Consider the following 17,817-nt stretch of genomic DNA (forward strand, 5'->3'; position numbering starts at 1 on the left):
GATGTGGCTCCTGCCCGAGAGGTGCTCACTGGCTCTTGGTGAAGGCGTTCATACAACAAATAAAACAAAAATGTGGGTTAGGCTTTAGGGGCTTGTGGGTGGCACATATCGTTGATAAGAGTGTATGTTTGGCCAGGATCCTAAAGGAAGTCATAGCTAGTGAAGTCTCAGGGAGACAGGTGTGTGCAGGTCTAGAGGTGGGAGAGATAGCCTTAGTCATAGCTCTGAGGCAGAAACTCCGTGGAGTAGGTGTAAAGGGAGCCAGGGGCGATTGACCAGGACGTGGCTGGGAGGGAGGGTGTGGGGAATGAGACTGGAAGGCGGTTCAGAGACCCCTGGACCTGACCTTGAGCGTCAGGACTGGGAAAGCAACAAGGATTCAATTCTGATCAGCAGTGCCTAGTGTTTCATGGAATAGACTCCAGGCTTCCAAAAGTTCTATACATATTCACCTAATAGACCATTATTAACTTCATATAATTGATTCTATTTAAGGTGATATAAAATGGAACCTCTGACTAATACAAATAGAAAACTGATATCATTTGCTCCAAAATCAGCAATCTTACAATGAAAATATTGTGAAAACAATGCAAATAACCATCAACATAGAATAGGTAAATACGTATTTCTCAACACAGTCCACTGAGAGCACCAGTGTCACTAAACACACCAAGCACCAGATCTTGGTCTCTAAATATCATTTTTCAATACAAAGAACCAGGCTTCCCTGGAGAAACATCCAGTGCCTCAGAATTTAGCCAACAAGAGGCAGAGTACAATGGGTTGTGTGTATCCCCCAAAAGTTCATGTACTGAAAACTTATTTCCTCAAGGCAGCTGTGTTGGGAGGTGGGGCCTGGTGGGATTTGTAGAGATGAGGGTGCAGCCTTCACAGAGGGATTATGGCCCTTCAGTTGTGAGTTCTTATGTTCATGGGCCTGCATTTATTATCAAGAGTGCAGGCTGTGACAAGGCAAGGCTGCCCTGCGTCCGCTCTGCACATGCTCAGGAGCCCCACCCCCACCCCACTCAGAAGTCAAGAGAATGTGAACGCCATGCTCCTGAATTTCCCAGCCTCCAGAATGTGAGTCAAACCAAACGCATTTTCCTTACAAATTACTTGGTTCGGGGTATTCTGTTGCAGGTTCCCAGCACCGGAAAACAGATGAGGACACAGAGTTTGGGAAGGACTTGTAATGTCTGCCTCTGGAGCTTGAGCTATCCTGCTCCAGAGGAGGACAAAGACCGACACTTTCCTACAGGATGGGGAGTCGAGGAAGACCGACACTGTTTCGCAAAGCAGCTCTGACTTGCACAGCTCACGGTATGACCACACTTGTAACTACTCCTTGGTCTTTCCTGGTATACACCCATTTTTAAGCAAGCCTTCTGCCAAAAACATTTATTATCTCACACACAGTTGGAACTCACAAACAACAGCCTGCATCACTGTGATCACAAGACAAGATAATTTTGCAAGAATGAGCAACCACATCAAAGAATGTTCTGGACAGCCCTCTCCAAAGACTCTATTCCCAGACTCCCTCTCTGGCTGCCCTACTGGTCTGGGTCTGAAATCCAAGGTGAGGCAACTCTGTTGGCCACTCAGGGGAGGCTCCAGGGCTCGAGAGAGAGGGGTCCTCTGTGCGACCTGGATATTATATTAAAAATCAGTCCTCAAATACACACTAGTTTACATAAAATACAAAAATCAGCAGACGTGCCACAACTACCATACAAATGATAGAAATGTATTCCTTAACACACTGAGAAAAGTGTGAATAAGACCAAGGGGCTGTTATCTCTTCCAGTCCCAGGCAAATACCTGGTTAACCAGTGCTGTCAAACAGACAAAACCTTCACCCAGTCTGTCAGACAGTGACCCCATGGCCAGGCTCCTCTCAGCCCAGCCTGATAGAAGAGGAAGAACCCAGTGTTCAGACTGAAGGTCAAGAATGAGTCCCGAGCTCAGCTACTAAGTAGTTCTAAAATCCCTTCTACTGCCACTGTGCTTGAAGATGATCATTTTGTAGCTGGTACAGAAGGATCATCTTTTTCAAACACACATTTCCTTATTTATCTTCCCTTACGTTCCCTGCAGGCATTAATTCCCATTTCACAGATGAAGTGACTGAGGTTGCAGATGTCACATACTTGGGTCAGAACAAAGAGTCCACCCTGTGACTCACCCCGATATCTTTCCAGTCTCCCTCATGACTGTGGGTGGTAACAGATTATTCACCAGCTGATCTAAAACCTGCTGGACAGAAGCGGACGAGAGCAGTGCAGACAGAGAGTGTAATACTGGGGGCAGCAGCCCTGGCTCCGAGCAGTGCAAGATGGTTAGCGAGTTTCATGGCGCTTTAGAGACAGTTTCTTAATCTGCAAAGAGGGGAGATTATCACCAAGTTTCCCAGGTCGCTGTGAAGATTTAAAATGATCAGAAGGACACAACGGGAGTACAGCAGTCCCTCCGTATCTGCAGTTGATTGGTTTCAGGCCACTGCAGCCACCAAAATCTGAGGATGCGCAAGTCCCTCCTCTGAAATGGCCCAGTACTTACATACATGAGGGGTTTTCAGGCAGTTCATAGAAGACGACTATGATGAAAAAGCTAGGTATGGGTTTCAATTTTTTTGCACCAAAATTATTTTTTATTCCCTTGTCCACAAACTTTTTGAATTTCCCTCATCATACTGCTGACATCCTCCCATATACTTTAAATCATTTTTAAAAAAGATTTATTTATTTAAAGTCAGAGTTACACAGAGAGAGGAGAGGTGAGGGGGAGGGGAGGTCTTCCATCCGATGGTTCGCTCCCCAATTGGCCGCAACGGCCAGAGCTGTGATGATCTGAAGCCAAGAGCTTCTTCCGGGTCTCCCACATGGGTGCAGGGACCCAAGGACTTGGGCTATCTTCTATTGCTTTCCCAGGCCATAGCAGAGAGCTGGATCGGAAGTGGAGCAGCCAGGTCTCCAACCGGTGCCCATATGGGATGCTGGCACTTCAGGCCAGGGTGTTAACCTGCTGTGCCACAGCGCTGGCTCCTACTTTAAATGATTTTTAAGATGACCTATAGTACCTAAAACAAGGCAAATAGTTGTTCTATGTTTAGGAAATAAAGATGAGAGAACACAGTCTGTACGTGTTCAGTACAGATGCATTTTTAGCAGAATATTTTCTTTTTTTTATTTTATTTATTTATTTTTTTGACAGGTGGAGTGGACAGTGAGAGAGAGAGAGACAGAGAGAAAGGTCTTCCTTCGCTGTTGGTTCACCCTCCAATGGCCGCCACGGCTGGCGCACTGCGGCCGGCGCACCATGCTGATCCGATGGCAGGAGCCAGGTGCTTCTCCTGGTCTCCCATGGGGTGCAGGGCCCAAGGACTTGGGGCCATCCTCCACTGCACTCCCTGGCCACAGCAGAGAGCTGGCCTGGAAGAGGAGCAACTGGGACAGAATCCGGCGCCCCGACCGGGGCTAGAACCTGGTGTGCCAGCGCCGCTAGGCGGAGGATTAGCCTGTTGAGCCACGGCGCCGGCTGCAGAATATTTTCTATCCATGGAGAGTTGAATTTGTGTTTGTGGAACCTGCAGACACAGAAAGCTGACTGTATCCCAAGAAGGCCTGCTCTCGCGATTTTGGATAACAGACGAAATAGTCAGCTCTCCCGAGTAGCAGTCAGCACAGCAACCTCACAGGCTCCATGGCGAGCTTCACCGACAGCCTGAACAACAGGTAGATTTGGGTCCGTGTTCTTCAGATCCACAGTCAGAGGGCAGTCCTCATGGAGCCCTCTCAAAGTCACACATACAGGGCCTGCCCAAGCCAGCCCAGAGGGACAGCAAGCCGCAAAGGCAGAGGCTGCTGGGATAAACAAGAAGTTGGGCAGACCAACAGAAAGGGCAAGCCTTGAAGAGAGTCCCAGCGCTAATAATAAAAGGTTGCTGAGATACATCAAAGGCAGGAAGACAGCTTCGGAATCCGTGAGGCACTTCACGATGCTCAGGAAAGCGCAGAGTACGAGCCAGCTATTAGCAGTATGGAGTTTATTCTTCAATCTTTGCTATGCAAGTACTAAGGACTGCAGATCTCCTTTTCTTTTATGATAAAAATCTCATTATCAGTTAGCAAACCCTATTGATTCTCTTCAAAATATATTCGGTTTTATTCCTTCAAAAGCATTTATTTGGGGCTGGAGTAGTGGCTCAATAGGTTAATCCTCCGCCTGTGGTGCTGGCATCCCATGTGGGTGCTGGTTCTAGGCCCAGCTGCTCCTCTTCTGATCCAGCTCTCTGCTATGGCCTGGGAAAGCAGTGGAAGATGGCCCAAGTCCTTGGGCCCCTGCACCTGTGTGGGGGACTTGGAAGAAGCTCCTGGCTTGTATTGGCACAGCTCCAGCCCTTGTGGCATCTGGGGAGTGAACCAGTGTACTGGAGAGCTTTCTTTCTTTCTCTCCCTCTCACTGTCTATAACACTACCTCTTAAATATTTTAAAAAAAATATTTACTGGGGCTGGTGCTGTGGTGTAGTGGGTAAAGCTGCCGCCTGCACTGCTGGCATCCCCCATGGACACCAGTTCGAATCCTGGCTGCTCCACTTCCAATCCAGCTCTCTGCTGTGGCCTGGGAAAACAATGGAAGATGGCCCGAGTCCTTGGACCCCTGCACCCGTGTGGGAGACCCGGAGGAAGCTCCTGGTTCCTGGCTTTGGTTTGGTGCAGCTCCGGCTGATACGGTCATCTAGGGAGTGAACCAACGGAAGGAAGCCCTCTCTCTCGGTCTCTCCCTCTCACTGTCTGTAACTCTACTTCTCAAATAAATAAATAAAATCTTAAAAAAAACAAAAAAACAAAATGCCTTACTATCCAGAAAAGAACAGTTTCAGGATATTTTGAACAAAAAGATCCAAAACTGCACCAAAGTGATGCTTTCAAATTGACATCACATATTTTTTTAAAGGTTTATTTATTTATTTGAAAGTCAGAGTTACAGAGAGAGGCAGAGAGAGAGAGAGAGATCTTCTATCCGATGGTTCACTCCCAGTTAGCCACAACGGCTGGAGCTGCGCCAATCCGAAGCCAGGAGCCAGGAGTTTCTTCTGGGTCTCCCATGCAGGTGCAGGGGCCCAAGGACTTGAGCCATCTTCTGCTGCTTTCCCAGGCCATTGCAGAGAGTTGGATCTGAAGTGGAGCAGCTGGGTCTCGAACCGGCGCCCATATAGGATGCCAACACTTTAGGCCAGGGCGTTTACCTGTTGCGCCACAGTGGCAGCCCCAACATCACATGTTTTAAAGAGACTAAGGTGTCAAAAGTCGCTACAGGCTGAAACTGATAGGAATTCACTTTTGAAGGCAGCAATAAAACTACCACAGTTCATGGCCCGGTAGATCTCAATAGAGGTCTATGAAGAGGGCTTCAGAAATGCCTCTAGCCACACTGCTAAGAGCTTGTTTGACTTAGAGATGGCGGAGACCATAAGAAAAACTTCCTGGTTCTCTCATTCTTTTTGCCACACCATGATTATTTTATTAAACAGATTTGCATAGATGTCTCTGACATTCAAAAGGTATCACATATGTGGTTCTAAAACACAAATCCAGCTGCTGGATTTTGCAGAACAGATGATTAGTGATAAGCCGATATGGGCTGTTCATTCGCTGCGCTTGCAGGTGGTCCCCAGCCCGCAGGTGCTCCCGATTGTTCAGGATGCTGCTGTAACTACGGCCCTGCCCGGACTCCACATTCATTTATCTACTCTTTCTTTCCTTCACAGGCATACTGGCTGTCAAACAATTTCCTCCCTGCCTTTAAAACCCAGGGCACACCCTCATCACAGTACTAGATTTCTGTATTCCCTCATCTTAATGAACCAAATTCCTATTCAGAGGTCATCACTAAGACATCACCCCCCTCTCATCTCATGCAAAGAGGGCTCTTCCACTTGATCATCTTGCACTTATGGGTACTTATTCAAAGAAAAATGTATTTTGGTGCAAAAAATTTTTGAAATCTATGCACAGTATTCTCATAATTTGCATTTTCCACGAACTGAAGATCATCCCTTGCACTGCACAAATGCTATGTGGCTATAATATACAAAGAGGCCATAGAGAAACATAAAAAGAAGTGGAAGACTGAGTTCTATTCCCTACCCCCATCCCACACATACCAGGAGATAACAATCAGATTATAGCAACAGCCCTGGTTTGACCTAATCCATCAATGCATCTCCACTTCTCAGGGAGAAATGAAGAAGAACGCATCAATAGCACTGTTTTCCTTCATTGCACAATCAATAGGGGGCAGATCAAGAGTATAAGGTCTGAGGTCAGATGACACCACATCCAATTACTGGCTCCACCATTTGCTAGTTTTGGAATCTTGGAATTCTCTTAAGCTTTATTTTCCGAGTGAAATTTTGAAAAATATCAATGCTGACAACCAGGGTAGGAAGGAATAAAAGAGAGAACATATATGAAAAGCAGCCACTCAAGAAGCGTGTCTTGCCTGGATTGATGGTGCTAAAGACAAGAAGTGACCTAGAATCAGGATTTCAAGAGCCTCAGTCCGAGTTCTCAACAGAATAACTCAGGAAGCTCAAAAAGAGGTATTGATGCTAGATGCCCACCCTACATTATCTGAAACAGCTCTCTGGGGGTGGAACCTAGTTATGGGTATAGCCACTGAGCTAAAAATGCAATTCAGAATTAGAAGGACTTATCTGCTGAAAAGTTAAATTTACAATCAAAAGTTGAAGCTACCATCTACAGAAGCCACTCTCCCTGCAGTGGGCTGTTGAGGAAGACTTGGGAAACATCCAAGGCCCATGCTGGGTCTGTATTCCTGATCAGAAGTTAATGCAGTAGATGGCAGGAACTGGTTGAACTACCTGGAGTCAGGGCAGAAAAATAAACAGCCAAAACACTAGGTTTTCTCCAGATAAGAAAGACTACTCCAAGGAGTAGACCATTGCTCTGGTTCACATCACCACAGTGAATGCTGTGCTCAGATGACGTGAGCCAATTCAGCTTCCCCTATGCTATGAATTCAACCCTCCATTCAGATTTCTAATGGCCATCTAGCTCCCCTCGTGGGCTGCGTTCCAGGGCAAATAGCTACCCACAGGCAGAATTCTCTCCACAATATAAAGAAGCGGGGCCTGATTCATAGTCATTGGTGAATTTGGTTGGCAAGAGGCAGTGTTTCAAGGCCGCCCAACTGTCGCTATTTCGACAAATCTAGTTTGTCGATGTACGAAACTCAAGACCCAGGCTTTGATGGAGGATTTGCTTCAACAAGCAGCTCGACTCCTTCATTTCTTTAAAATTCAATTTGGTGTATTGATTTCTAGTCCAGAAATAGCAAGCTGCCAGCCTAGCCTGCCAGTTGTTGAAAACATGAGTAAGACTGGGTGGAAACGAGTAAAGCTGCCTTTATGGGCTGTGTTAGCGATCCACAGAGTCACTTAGACAGTCACACCAGGGCTATTAAGAGGTGGAGGTCTGAAAGAACATACAAATTAGGCCATCATTCATTTTTTTATTTCCTAATTAAATGCTACTAAAAATTCCTAGTCTTCCCAGCTACGGCAGAATCCCTTAACACAGGAACAGGCTTCTGTTCCCGCACCCCCAAAACAGGTTTTGTTTGTTTTCTGCTCACAAATGCATTCAGGCATGCACCATTCAACTCAACCCCCAGCAGGCCATACACCCAGCTCGCCAGTGGCAGCAGCTGCACACTTGGGCCTCTCTATCGAGACTAGCATCTCTTTGCCTTCCTTTCCCACCAGCGTTATCTGGAACAGTTCCAAACCAGCAGACCTCACAGGTCATCTGATCAATCGGTTCACTTACAGGTGAAGCCACCGAGGCCCAGAGAGTCATTGGGAGTATAGCCCAGGGTCACAGAGCTGGCCCAAGTGAACCCTGCTGTGCTAAAGGAAACAAACCACAGCTCCTGCCTACTAATGAGGTCAAGCTTTGCCCTCTGTTACTGGGCGGTGAACTCTAACCTCTGTGAGGTCCTGCTTGATGAGTGTCTGTTTGCCTGGAGGCTTCGGCCACCAGTCTAACGATGTGATTGACAATGCAGACTTTGCAACACAGCCTATCAGTTCTGACCTCCAGAGAAACTGGAGACCGAAGGCATTATCAGCCTGAACCTTCATGAGGTACTGGAAATAAGTCAGCCTTGCAGGCCGTGGACCCTGGAGCCCAGATAAAAACTCTGCACGCCGAAGATTCGAGTGAACAACATCGGTGACTTCGCATGGAGATAACCTCAACAAGCTTCACGTGGGAACTCTCCCACACCTGGGCCAGGTTCTGACTCGGTTCCTATAGCTTTCTTAAGACTGTAATCCTAAGTAGAGGGCTTTCCAGTGAGTTGCTGAACCTGCGTTTGTAGCCAGCTGGTCAGAAAGCAGCCTGGGGAGCCCTCAACGTGCAGCTGGTGATGGAAGGGAGGGCTGCACAGTGCAGGGCTCTGCCCGGAACCAGAATTTGGGCCTAACTCTGCATAGTTGAAGGCTAACAGCTCCCTGTCCTATCAGCTCCTAAATGAGAAGCGCAGCCACCCCAGCAGAAATCCTCATGAGCATGTCCTCGCGGCCTTGGTCAGCCGAAAGCTAGAAAGAAGGACCGTGGAACTGGGCACAAGTCCTGCTGCTGGGACAGGTGAAAGGGACTGAGAGGGAGACATGGGCTGGGCAAGAGCGGGCTGTTTCCCAGCCTGGCAGAGCTGCTGCACCAAGGCCATTTCCTTCCTTTTCATCTCAGCACACACCCAGAGGCGGGGAAAGGGAGGAGGAAGGACAAGGGACTCTATCAGAACACTCATCCTGGACTCTGATTACATCCCAGTTAGGAACACCCCTCTAGAGGCCAGACTTTCAACTTGGTGTCAAAGAAGAGCATTTCCTATCAGGCAACCAAATTCATCATTACCCAAGCAATCTCTCCAAAAGGGTTTAACCTGCATCTAATCAAGTATTTAGATCTTTCAATTAATACAAAATCCAACTGAAGGAATAAGTCTAATAAGACCAAGAACAATGGCTTGGTCTCTTCACAATGTCAACGTCATTGGGGGAAAATGGTGGCAGTAGAGGAACAGCAGAGTAAAGATAAATTTAAGGGGCTGGCACTGCAGGATAGTGGGCTAAGCTGCTGCCTCTGAGGCTGGCATCCCATATGGGCGTTGATTTGAGTCCTGGCTGCTCCACTTCTGATCCAACTCCCTGTTAATGCACCTGGGAAAGCAGTGCAAGAAGGCTCAGGCACTTGGGCCCCTGCACCTACATGGGAGATGCGGATAAATTTCCTAGCTCCTGAATTCAGCCTGGCCCAGCCCTGGCTGTTGCAGCCATTTGGGGAGTTTACAAGTGGATGGAAGAGATCTCCCTCCCTCCCTCTCTCTGTCCCCTCCCCATTCTCTCCTTCTCTGTAACTTTGCCTTTCAAGTAAATAAATAAATTTTTTAAAATTGGATCTTTAAAATATATATAAATATAAAATATATATAAATTTTATATTCGCAACCATATACAACCATTCCTGAATCTGCATAAACCAAAAGGAAAGGACTTGTTTGTAATAATTAAGAGAAATTTGAATATGGTCTTCGGGCTTATAGATGATATGGAAAAATTCTTATTAATTCTTCAGTTATTATAACTGTCCAAGGGCTAAGTAAGAAAATGTCTTCAGTTTTCAGGGATGCAGGTAGAAATATTCAGGGGGCAAAATGTCCTGAAGTTTCATCAGTCTTTAAGTACTTGAGTTCTCTATTTACACTGAAATGCTTCAGTGTTTTTGTTTTGTAGTTTTAACTTTGGAGCCATGTAAATGTTTAACACAACTAGAAAATAATGACAAATTTAAATTTTTTAAACCACAAAAATCCAAAAATAAAACAAATGAACCTAACTGCAGGCCAGGTTGACATCTTAATGACACAGAAAAAAATTATTTTAAGTGTTTTAAAATCCGATATTTTGACTGTAGTTCAGGATTGCCACTGGTTCTGTTCTTTTAAAGCATTAACATTACATATTATTGATTTTATCTATCTAAAATATATACATAGTATAAGACAAATAATTGTGTTCACATCATTAGGAACCAAGATTTCAGCATACGATAAATGGGATATGAATACAAAAATCCAAGAAATAAAACTCGGCAATCTTAAAAATTGAACTGGAAATATCGGTATGACTCATGTTTCATTTTCTCTTAAAAAAAAAAAAAATCGTTCCCTAGCACTGTCCTCTGAAAAGAACCAGAAGCCCTGCTAACAGGGTAGTGAGCACTCTCAGTGCCCTGACTAGTGGTTTCTAAATACCATTTCTCATTAAAATGAACCAGGACCCCTTGGGAAAGTGGCACATTCCAGGTCTTGGGCAGGACATGGATAAGATGAGTTTGGCAATGTGAAAGATGAGCTTTGAACACCTTAAACAAGGAAATCATCAGAGATTATTTGGGTCACAGTCATAAGGCTATAATAGCCAGGGTGAAAGGCTCTCCCTGGTCAAAGATGGGCTCATTTGAGCACCAAAAAGAATAACTGCAATAAACAGGTAAAACATTTGAAATTCACTAGTTTAGAATGACACCAAAAGAAAAGACATATTACCTTGGGGGTTGCTATGGCAACAACCCATTGCTTTGAAAAACAGTAAATAATGCCAATGACTCAAGCATTTTATCTCACTTTCCTATACAGTCTATTTTAAAATGATTAAATCAATGAACTCCAACCAGAAATGCAGAAGGAATAACAGATTTACAGAATTAGAAAGTAACTTTTGCAACCACTAATTAAACGATGGCTATGAAATGAAAATTTATAATGGCTGGGTCTGTTGATAACTTGAACATCACACAAAGACAGACCAACAGGTGTTAAGTGCATAGCATCACCAGCAAATTATTTTTGCCAAAACTTGAACCCAAATGGGATCAAGCTTTTAGATGTAACTACCAATTTACAGGAGACATAGCTCTTGTAATATACAGGAAATATCACAGGATACATGCAACCAATGCCATACTATAGAAAGATCTTCCAGACCAGCAACACTTTTCTCTACCAAACAAATGCCAAGGGGGAAAAAAAGAGGAGAGAATTATTCATGATTAAGAGACATAAAAATTAACAACCAGGTCCTGTTTGGGAGCCTTGTTTGGATCCTAAATAAAAACCAAAGAACTATAAAAGAAAATCTCAAGATAGTCATGGAAGCCGGCGCCGTAGCTCAATAGGCTAATCCTCCGCCTTGTGGCGCCGGCACACCGGGTTCTAGCCCTGGTTGGGGCACCGGATTCTGTCCCGGTTGCCCCTCTTCCAGGCCAGCTCTCTGTTGTGGCCAGGAAGTGCAGTGGAGGATGGCCCAAGTGCTTGGGCCCTGCACCCCATGGGAGACCAGGAGAAACACCTGGCTCCTGCCATCGGATGAGCGCGGTGCGCTGGCCGCAGCACGCCAGCCGTGGTGGCCATTGGAGGGTGAACCAACGGCAAAAGGAAGACCTTTCTCTCTGTCTCTCTCTCTCACTGTCCACTCTGCCTGTCCAAAAAAAAAAAAAAAAAAGATAGTCATGGAATTGGAATACCAATATTTGATGACATTAAAAGAAACTGTTCATGTTTAGGGTGTGTTGAGAATTATCTTCTAGAGATACATTCTGATTACTGATGATTGAATAGATATGCTATCTAGGACTTGCTTTAAATAATCAAGTGGGGTTAGGACAGAGGACTAAGTAAGACAGGTGTGGCAACATATTGATAGCCATACAAAAAGGATGGTAGATACAGCAAGACATTATTCTAATTTGGTGTAAGTTTATGAAAATAGCCATCGTGGAAAACTTTAAAAAGTGATTCATATAAGGCAATAACTATAAAAGATGAACACAAATACCTATGACAAAATGTGGACTGTTAGTTTCTAAAAGATGGGAACATGAATGCATAAACTTTTGCTACGTTGGAAAATGTTCATAATGGTAAAATAAAATTTAAATGCACTTTAACCTTGCCAATACCTAGAGCTCGTCAGGGTACAAGGATTAGGAAATGGAGCTAGGATTGCATTTACCAACAATGTCCTCAAAAACTCAAAACAAATAAAGTATACCTCTCCCCACAGTATACCAAACATGAACTACTATATTCTTACTAAGAAAGGACAGAACCAAGAGAGGAAGATTCCAGCTGAAAACCCAGTGAAACATGCTTATTAAACTTGTGACGAAAAGGCACCTCAGTACACTCAAAGGGTAGAGGGAGTGTTTTATAATTTTCTCCAGGGCCAGGATGGCAAACCTTGACCTTGATGACCAGAGGAAGATCTGGCTGGTAACACCAGTTCTAAGTCCTCCACACTTTAAGCATGAACAAAAACCCCCACGGACGCTCACAGCTTTCAGGAGTTGGAGTTGGAAGACAGCCAGCCTGCTTCTTGCATGTATTACCCACACACTCCACCATCAGCGGCTGTTGAAAAACCACTGCTTCTTGACAGAAGTCTCTAACCATAGTCCCGTCTCCCATCCTCCAGGCATCCTGGTGAGGATCATTCTCATACCTGATGATAACACACTGGTTTTCTCTGTCAATGATCATGTTCCGGTACATGTTATCCGCAAGGGCATAGATATGTGGTGGGTTTTCATACTGTGCCTAGAAAAGCAAAAAACACAAATAAACCCATCGTCAGAGAGATCAACTCATCCCGTTCCTTTTCTTGACCTTAGAAACAAATCCAGGTGCCGGCACTGTGGCACAGTGAATTCCAGTCCCAGCTGCTCCACTTCTGATCAGTTTCCTGCTAATACGCCTGGGGAAGGCAGTGCGAGATGGCCCAAGTGCTTGGGCCCCTGCTACCCACATGGAAGACCCAGATGAAGCTCCTGGCCCAGCCTTGGCCATTGCAGCCATTTGGGGAATGAACCAGCAGAGGGAATAACTCTGTCTCTACTCCTTCCCCTCTCTGCAACTCCACCTTCCAAATCAATAAATAAATCCTTAAAGGAACGAATCCAATACTGTACAGTTCAGATGCCTGTGCACATAATTACATCTCAAAGGTTGCATAACATACGAACCCATGAAATTCCTTCAGTGATGAAAATTCAGATGCTAACGACCTAAGATAGAATTTGGAAGGACTCTTCCACAGACACACGTGTGACTCAGCCTGCAGACATGACCCACGTCTTCAATCCTCCACACCACACCCTTCCGCCCAAGCACGCCTCTGCAGATGACATTCCATTTCTAAGCATTCCTGAAGACACTTGGGAAACAGGTCTGAAGAGAGGCCTGCTAACATTATAACTAGAGCCCTGAATTCTGATTTTTTTTTTCCAAGAGAAATATATATATATATATATTATAGAATCCGGGCCCTCAGAACTGAGACCATCTAGGAAGGGGGAGAAAACCAAAATTTTCCATAAGAGGGGAAGAGGTGTGGTTCTTTCAAGGGACAAACTGGTTAGGCCACTTTGCTTCAATTCTATTGGGGAAAAAAATTCTACCACACCAACATACAGTCCTGCGTTTGTGATCTAGTCTCATGGGATATCGGGGCTATGCAGGACTACAAAACCAAATACATTTCCATACCTTGTAAATTCACTGTCTCAGTCCATTTCAGCACTGTTGCATTCAATTTTTTCCCCCAGAAACCTTTTATTTAAGGTATACACATTTCATGCCTTTCATAAATACAACTTTAGGAACATAGTGATTCTTCCCACTCACTCTCCTATTCCCATTCTTATTTCTTACTAAGATCTATTTTCAATTAATTTTATACACAAAAGGTATATGGAAGGGTACAGCCAAGTCATTTCCCAGGAGGCCTCCAAGTTACTTAACAAAGCGACGGTTGACCTTTGCAGGTTACTCTATAGTTTTCAGGTTACTTAGCCATCTATGGTCCCACAGAATCTCTCAGCTTACCTGAGAGAATCAGAGTAAGCATTTTTTTTTTTTTTTTTGTAATTTATTTGAAAGATTCACAGGCAGAAGCAAAGAGAGAGAGAGAGAGAGATAGGTCTTCCATCTGCTGGTCACTCCCCAAATGGCCACAAAGGCTGGAACTGAGCTGATCTGAAACCAGGAGCTTCTTCCAGGTCTCCCACGTGAGCGCAGGGGCCCAAGGACTTGGGTCATCCTTCGCTATTTGAGCCGGGGCTCTCGGGAAGCCAGCGCTGCAGGTAGGGTCTTTAACCGGCTGCGCCAGAGCAGTGGCCCCAGGGTAAGCATTTTCTCCACCTGATCCTTCCCTTCTCCGAGATGCTGGAAGTCATTAAGATCTGACCTCAACCCCGAGCTTTAGATTCCAGCACTTCACCTCCCTGAGCTTCGGCCTCCTTATCTGTGCGATGGGAACAGGGACAAACACACCATCAGCATCCTGGGCTGTTTTCTTATTCGTGCGAGTGTAACACAGGGCACGGCATTCAGTCAACACCAGCTTCAGAACTTGTGTTACCGTTAGCAGCAAAAACAAATCTATCATTTTTTAAAAAACCACTGTGATGTTTCTTTAAAGAGAACTCTTCAAAGATGAATGATCTCGAAGGGACGCTTTTCAAAGAACTAGGGAAGAAACACACAAGCACAGCACTTCGATCCATGGCGCCTTGGCTGTCAGCTAGGATGCTGAGCCAGCTCTGCGCCCGCTGGCGGCCAGGGCACCAGGGAAGGGCCTGGCCTCTCCCGACAGTGTCTCCCTTGTGCTGGGCTCCCATAAAGGCAGCATTATCAAAGGTCTCTCGCGTGGCAGCCTCCTTCGGCTCCCGCAACCAGCACCATTCATCTGGGAACAATGGGGTGGGCTCTTGCTCTGGGTAAATTGCCTTCCACTTCAACTGATGAATTTGTGTGGGCTCCCTTTTGTTGCTTTTCCAGGGGTCAGGATTAATGAATGTGCCTGTGCTTCTGCTGCAAAGAAAGGAGGGGAGGAAGGGGAAGGAAAAAAGCTGCGGAGACGGGGTGGCCCCGGGCACAGAGCGTGTTGGTGGGGGCAACAGCGTCTATGTTGACTGCACAGCAGGGACGGCGATGGAGGAGAGTCCGAATAGGGATGGAGCCGGCATTAATAAACAAAGTGATCCGTGATGTATTTTACACGTTCACGTCAGAGCCACAGCTAATCTAAGGTTCAGATTCGGGAGGAATGACCCCCCCTTGCCCACAATTGTTAACCTGTGACTCGTTTTTATTCCTTAGAATTTTGTGGCAGCAGGAAGATCCCCCAAAGTGCAGGTACAACACCCCACTTCATTTTGTACAGAGGTAAGGTTCAACTAGGAGACAGTCCTAGGCCTTGTAGGAGCTGTACCTGCCAAAGAGCACCATGTCATTAAAAATAAAACATCACTGCCTGAAGCTTCCCCAATAAATAATCTACAATAAAATGCAAATGTATTGCTAATTGCAAAATTATGTATGCATTATAAAACCCCTACATAGTACAGTAATTCACGTGGCATGGGACTCACCGCTCCTTGGTACATTTCAATTTCCTTTTCCCCGAAATATGGCATCTGCTTGAAAGGGTTGACGGAGATTAAAACGGATCCTATGTATGTCTGAATTTAAACCCAGTTAAGGTCCAACGTTAATCTTCATGGCTATACACTTTTTCAAATTAAGCAGCCAGATGTCATCAAGAATTCATAGACTGTCCACAGAGAAAGCGCATGTGCTTGTTTGCTAAGAAAGATTACAAATAGAGACAAAAGCAATTATCTAACTAGCTCGGGCTTTGTTCCTTCTCAGGAAGAGTAATGAATTTAATTACCAAGGTGCTACAAGGAGAAGCCATTCTTTGAAACAAATTAAAGCACATTCTCTCAAGACCAGCGACATGCACAGCTGGAAGCAAACAAAACAGAAAGTGCCAAGGAGTGACAGAACAGTTATCAGTCTTCTCAAAGGATCAGTCCTTTTCCCATAGAACTTCCCTGTCTCTCTTGGAGACTAAACACATGTCCATTTAGTCATTCGGCAAATAGACGACACAGATGGAGTGAACGATCCTGCTCTCCAGGAGCTTGGGGAATTGAATGGTAACAAGAAGGTAATAGCCAGAGAAGAAAATTGCAAAATCACACAGATCCGGGTTATAGGAGGAAGGTATTTCTGCTTGGGGAGTCCAGAGAACCTCTGGGAGAGGACTGTATCTTTGCCGAGCCTCAAGTTTTATGTAATACATTTTAATGCACCCAAATGTATGAAGTTTTATTACAACAAAAACCATTTCTCCTTCTTCATTCAATAATAAGTAGATTTGAATTGGGAGCTCACAGCACATCAGAACTATTTTAGGTACCGGGGGTACGGCAATGAGAAAAACAAATCAACTGTCTTGCCCTTGTGGAAGAAAAAATACCAGGAATACTCTCCAAATGACAAGAAGGTCAACACACTCGAAATCGTGTCTTTATTTGACAGAGTACCCACAGTGAGTGGCCAGGCTGGAGCCAGGAGCCAGGAATGCGATGCAGGTCTCCCGTGTGGGTGGCAGGGACCCTGATCCTTGAACCAACATCTGCTGTCTCCAGGGTTGGCATGAGCAGGAAGGTGGAATTGGGAGCTGGAGCCTGGACTTAATTAGCTCAATGTGGGCATCTCAATGGCTAGACCAGAAGCCTGCCCTAGTAGTATCTTCTTTAAAAAAAGTTTTGGTGGCCGGCGCCGTGGCTCACTTGGCTAATCCTCCGCCTGCAGCGCCAGCACCCAGGGTTCTAGTCCCGGTTGCTCCTCTTCCAGTCCAGCTCTCTGCTATGGCCTGGGAGTGCAGTGGAGGATGGCCCAAGTGCTTGGGCTCTGCACCCGCATGAGAGACCAGGAGGAGGCACCTGGCTCCTGGCTTCGGATCGGCACAGTGTGCCGGCTGTAGCGGCCATTTGGGGGGTGAACCAACAGAGGGAAGACCTTTCTGTCTAACTCTACCTGTCAAAAAAAAAAAAAAGTTTTGGGGCCAGCGCTGTGGCACAGCAGGTTAATACCCTGGCCTGAAGCGCCAGCATCCCATATGGGTGCCAGTTCAAGACCTGGCTGCTCCACTTCTGATCCAGCTCTCTGCTCTGGTCCATGGGCCCCTGCACCCACATGGGAGACTCAGAAGAAGCTCCTGACTCCTGGCTTCAGATAGGCACAGCTCCGGTCGTTGCGGTCACCTTGGGAGTGAACCAGCGGCTGGAAGACCCCGCCCCCCCCCCCCCCCGCCTCTCCTCTGTGTAGCTCTTTCAAATAAATTTTAAAAAGAGAAGAGACTCTAGCTAAAATATTTTTAAGAAAGTTTTATTTCCAGGCTGGCGCCATGGCTCAACAGGCTAATCTTCCACCTAGCGGTGCCGGCACACTGGATTCTAGTCCCAGTCCGGGCGCCAGATTCTGTCCGGTTGCCCCTCTTCCAGGCCAGCTCTCTGCTGTGGCCAGGGAGTGCAGTGGAGGATGGCCCAGGTCCTTGGGCCCTGTACCCCATGGGAGACCAGGAGAAGCACCTGGCTCCTGCCTTCTGATCAGCGTGGTGCGCTGGCCGCAGCGTGCCAGCTATGGTGGCCATTGGAGGGTGAACCAACGGCAAAAGGAAGACCTTTCTCTCTGTCTCTCTCTCTCTCACTGTCCACTCTGCCTGTCCAAAAAAAATTTTTTTTAAAAAAAAAAAGAAAGAAAGTTTTATTTCCGAATGATTTTTTTGAAAGGAAGAGTGACAGGGAGGGACAGAGAAGTCCCATCTATGGGTTCACTCTGCCAGTGCCTGCCAAACATAAGCAGATGAA

At 45.9% G+C, this 17,817-nt stretch overlaps 1 protein-coding gene across 1 annotated transcript in view; it reads right to left on the minus strand.

Annotated features, from left to right (window-relative positions):
- Nucleotides 1–17,817, minus strand: part of MYO1E (myosin IE) — a 226,331-nt gene that overhangs the window by 107,607 nt on the left and 100,907 nt on the right. Inside the window, exons 3-4 of the mRNA XM_062206033.1 lie at nt 15,529–15,618; nt 12,600–12,694 (exon numbers count right to left, since the gene is read on the minus strand). Coding sequence (XP_062062017.1) covers nt 12,600–12,694; nt 15,529–15,618 — 185 coding nt within the window. The remainder of the gene's footprint in view (nt 1–12,599; nt 12,695–15,528; nt 15,619–17,817) is intronic.

Source organism: Lepus europaeus, chromosome 11 (assembly GCF_033115175.1).
Source record: "Lepus europaeus isolate LE1 chromosome 11, mLepTim1.pri, whole genome shotgun sequence".
Lineage (NCBI taxonomy): Eukaryota > Metazoa > Chordata > Mammalia > Lagomorpha > Leporidae > Lepus > Lepus europaeus.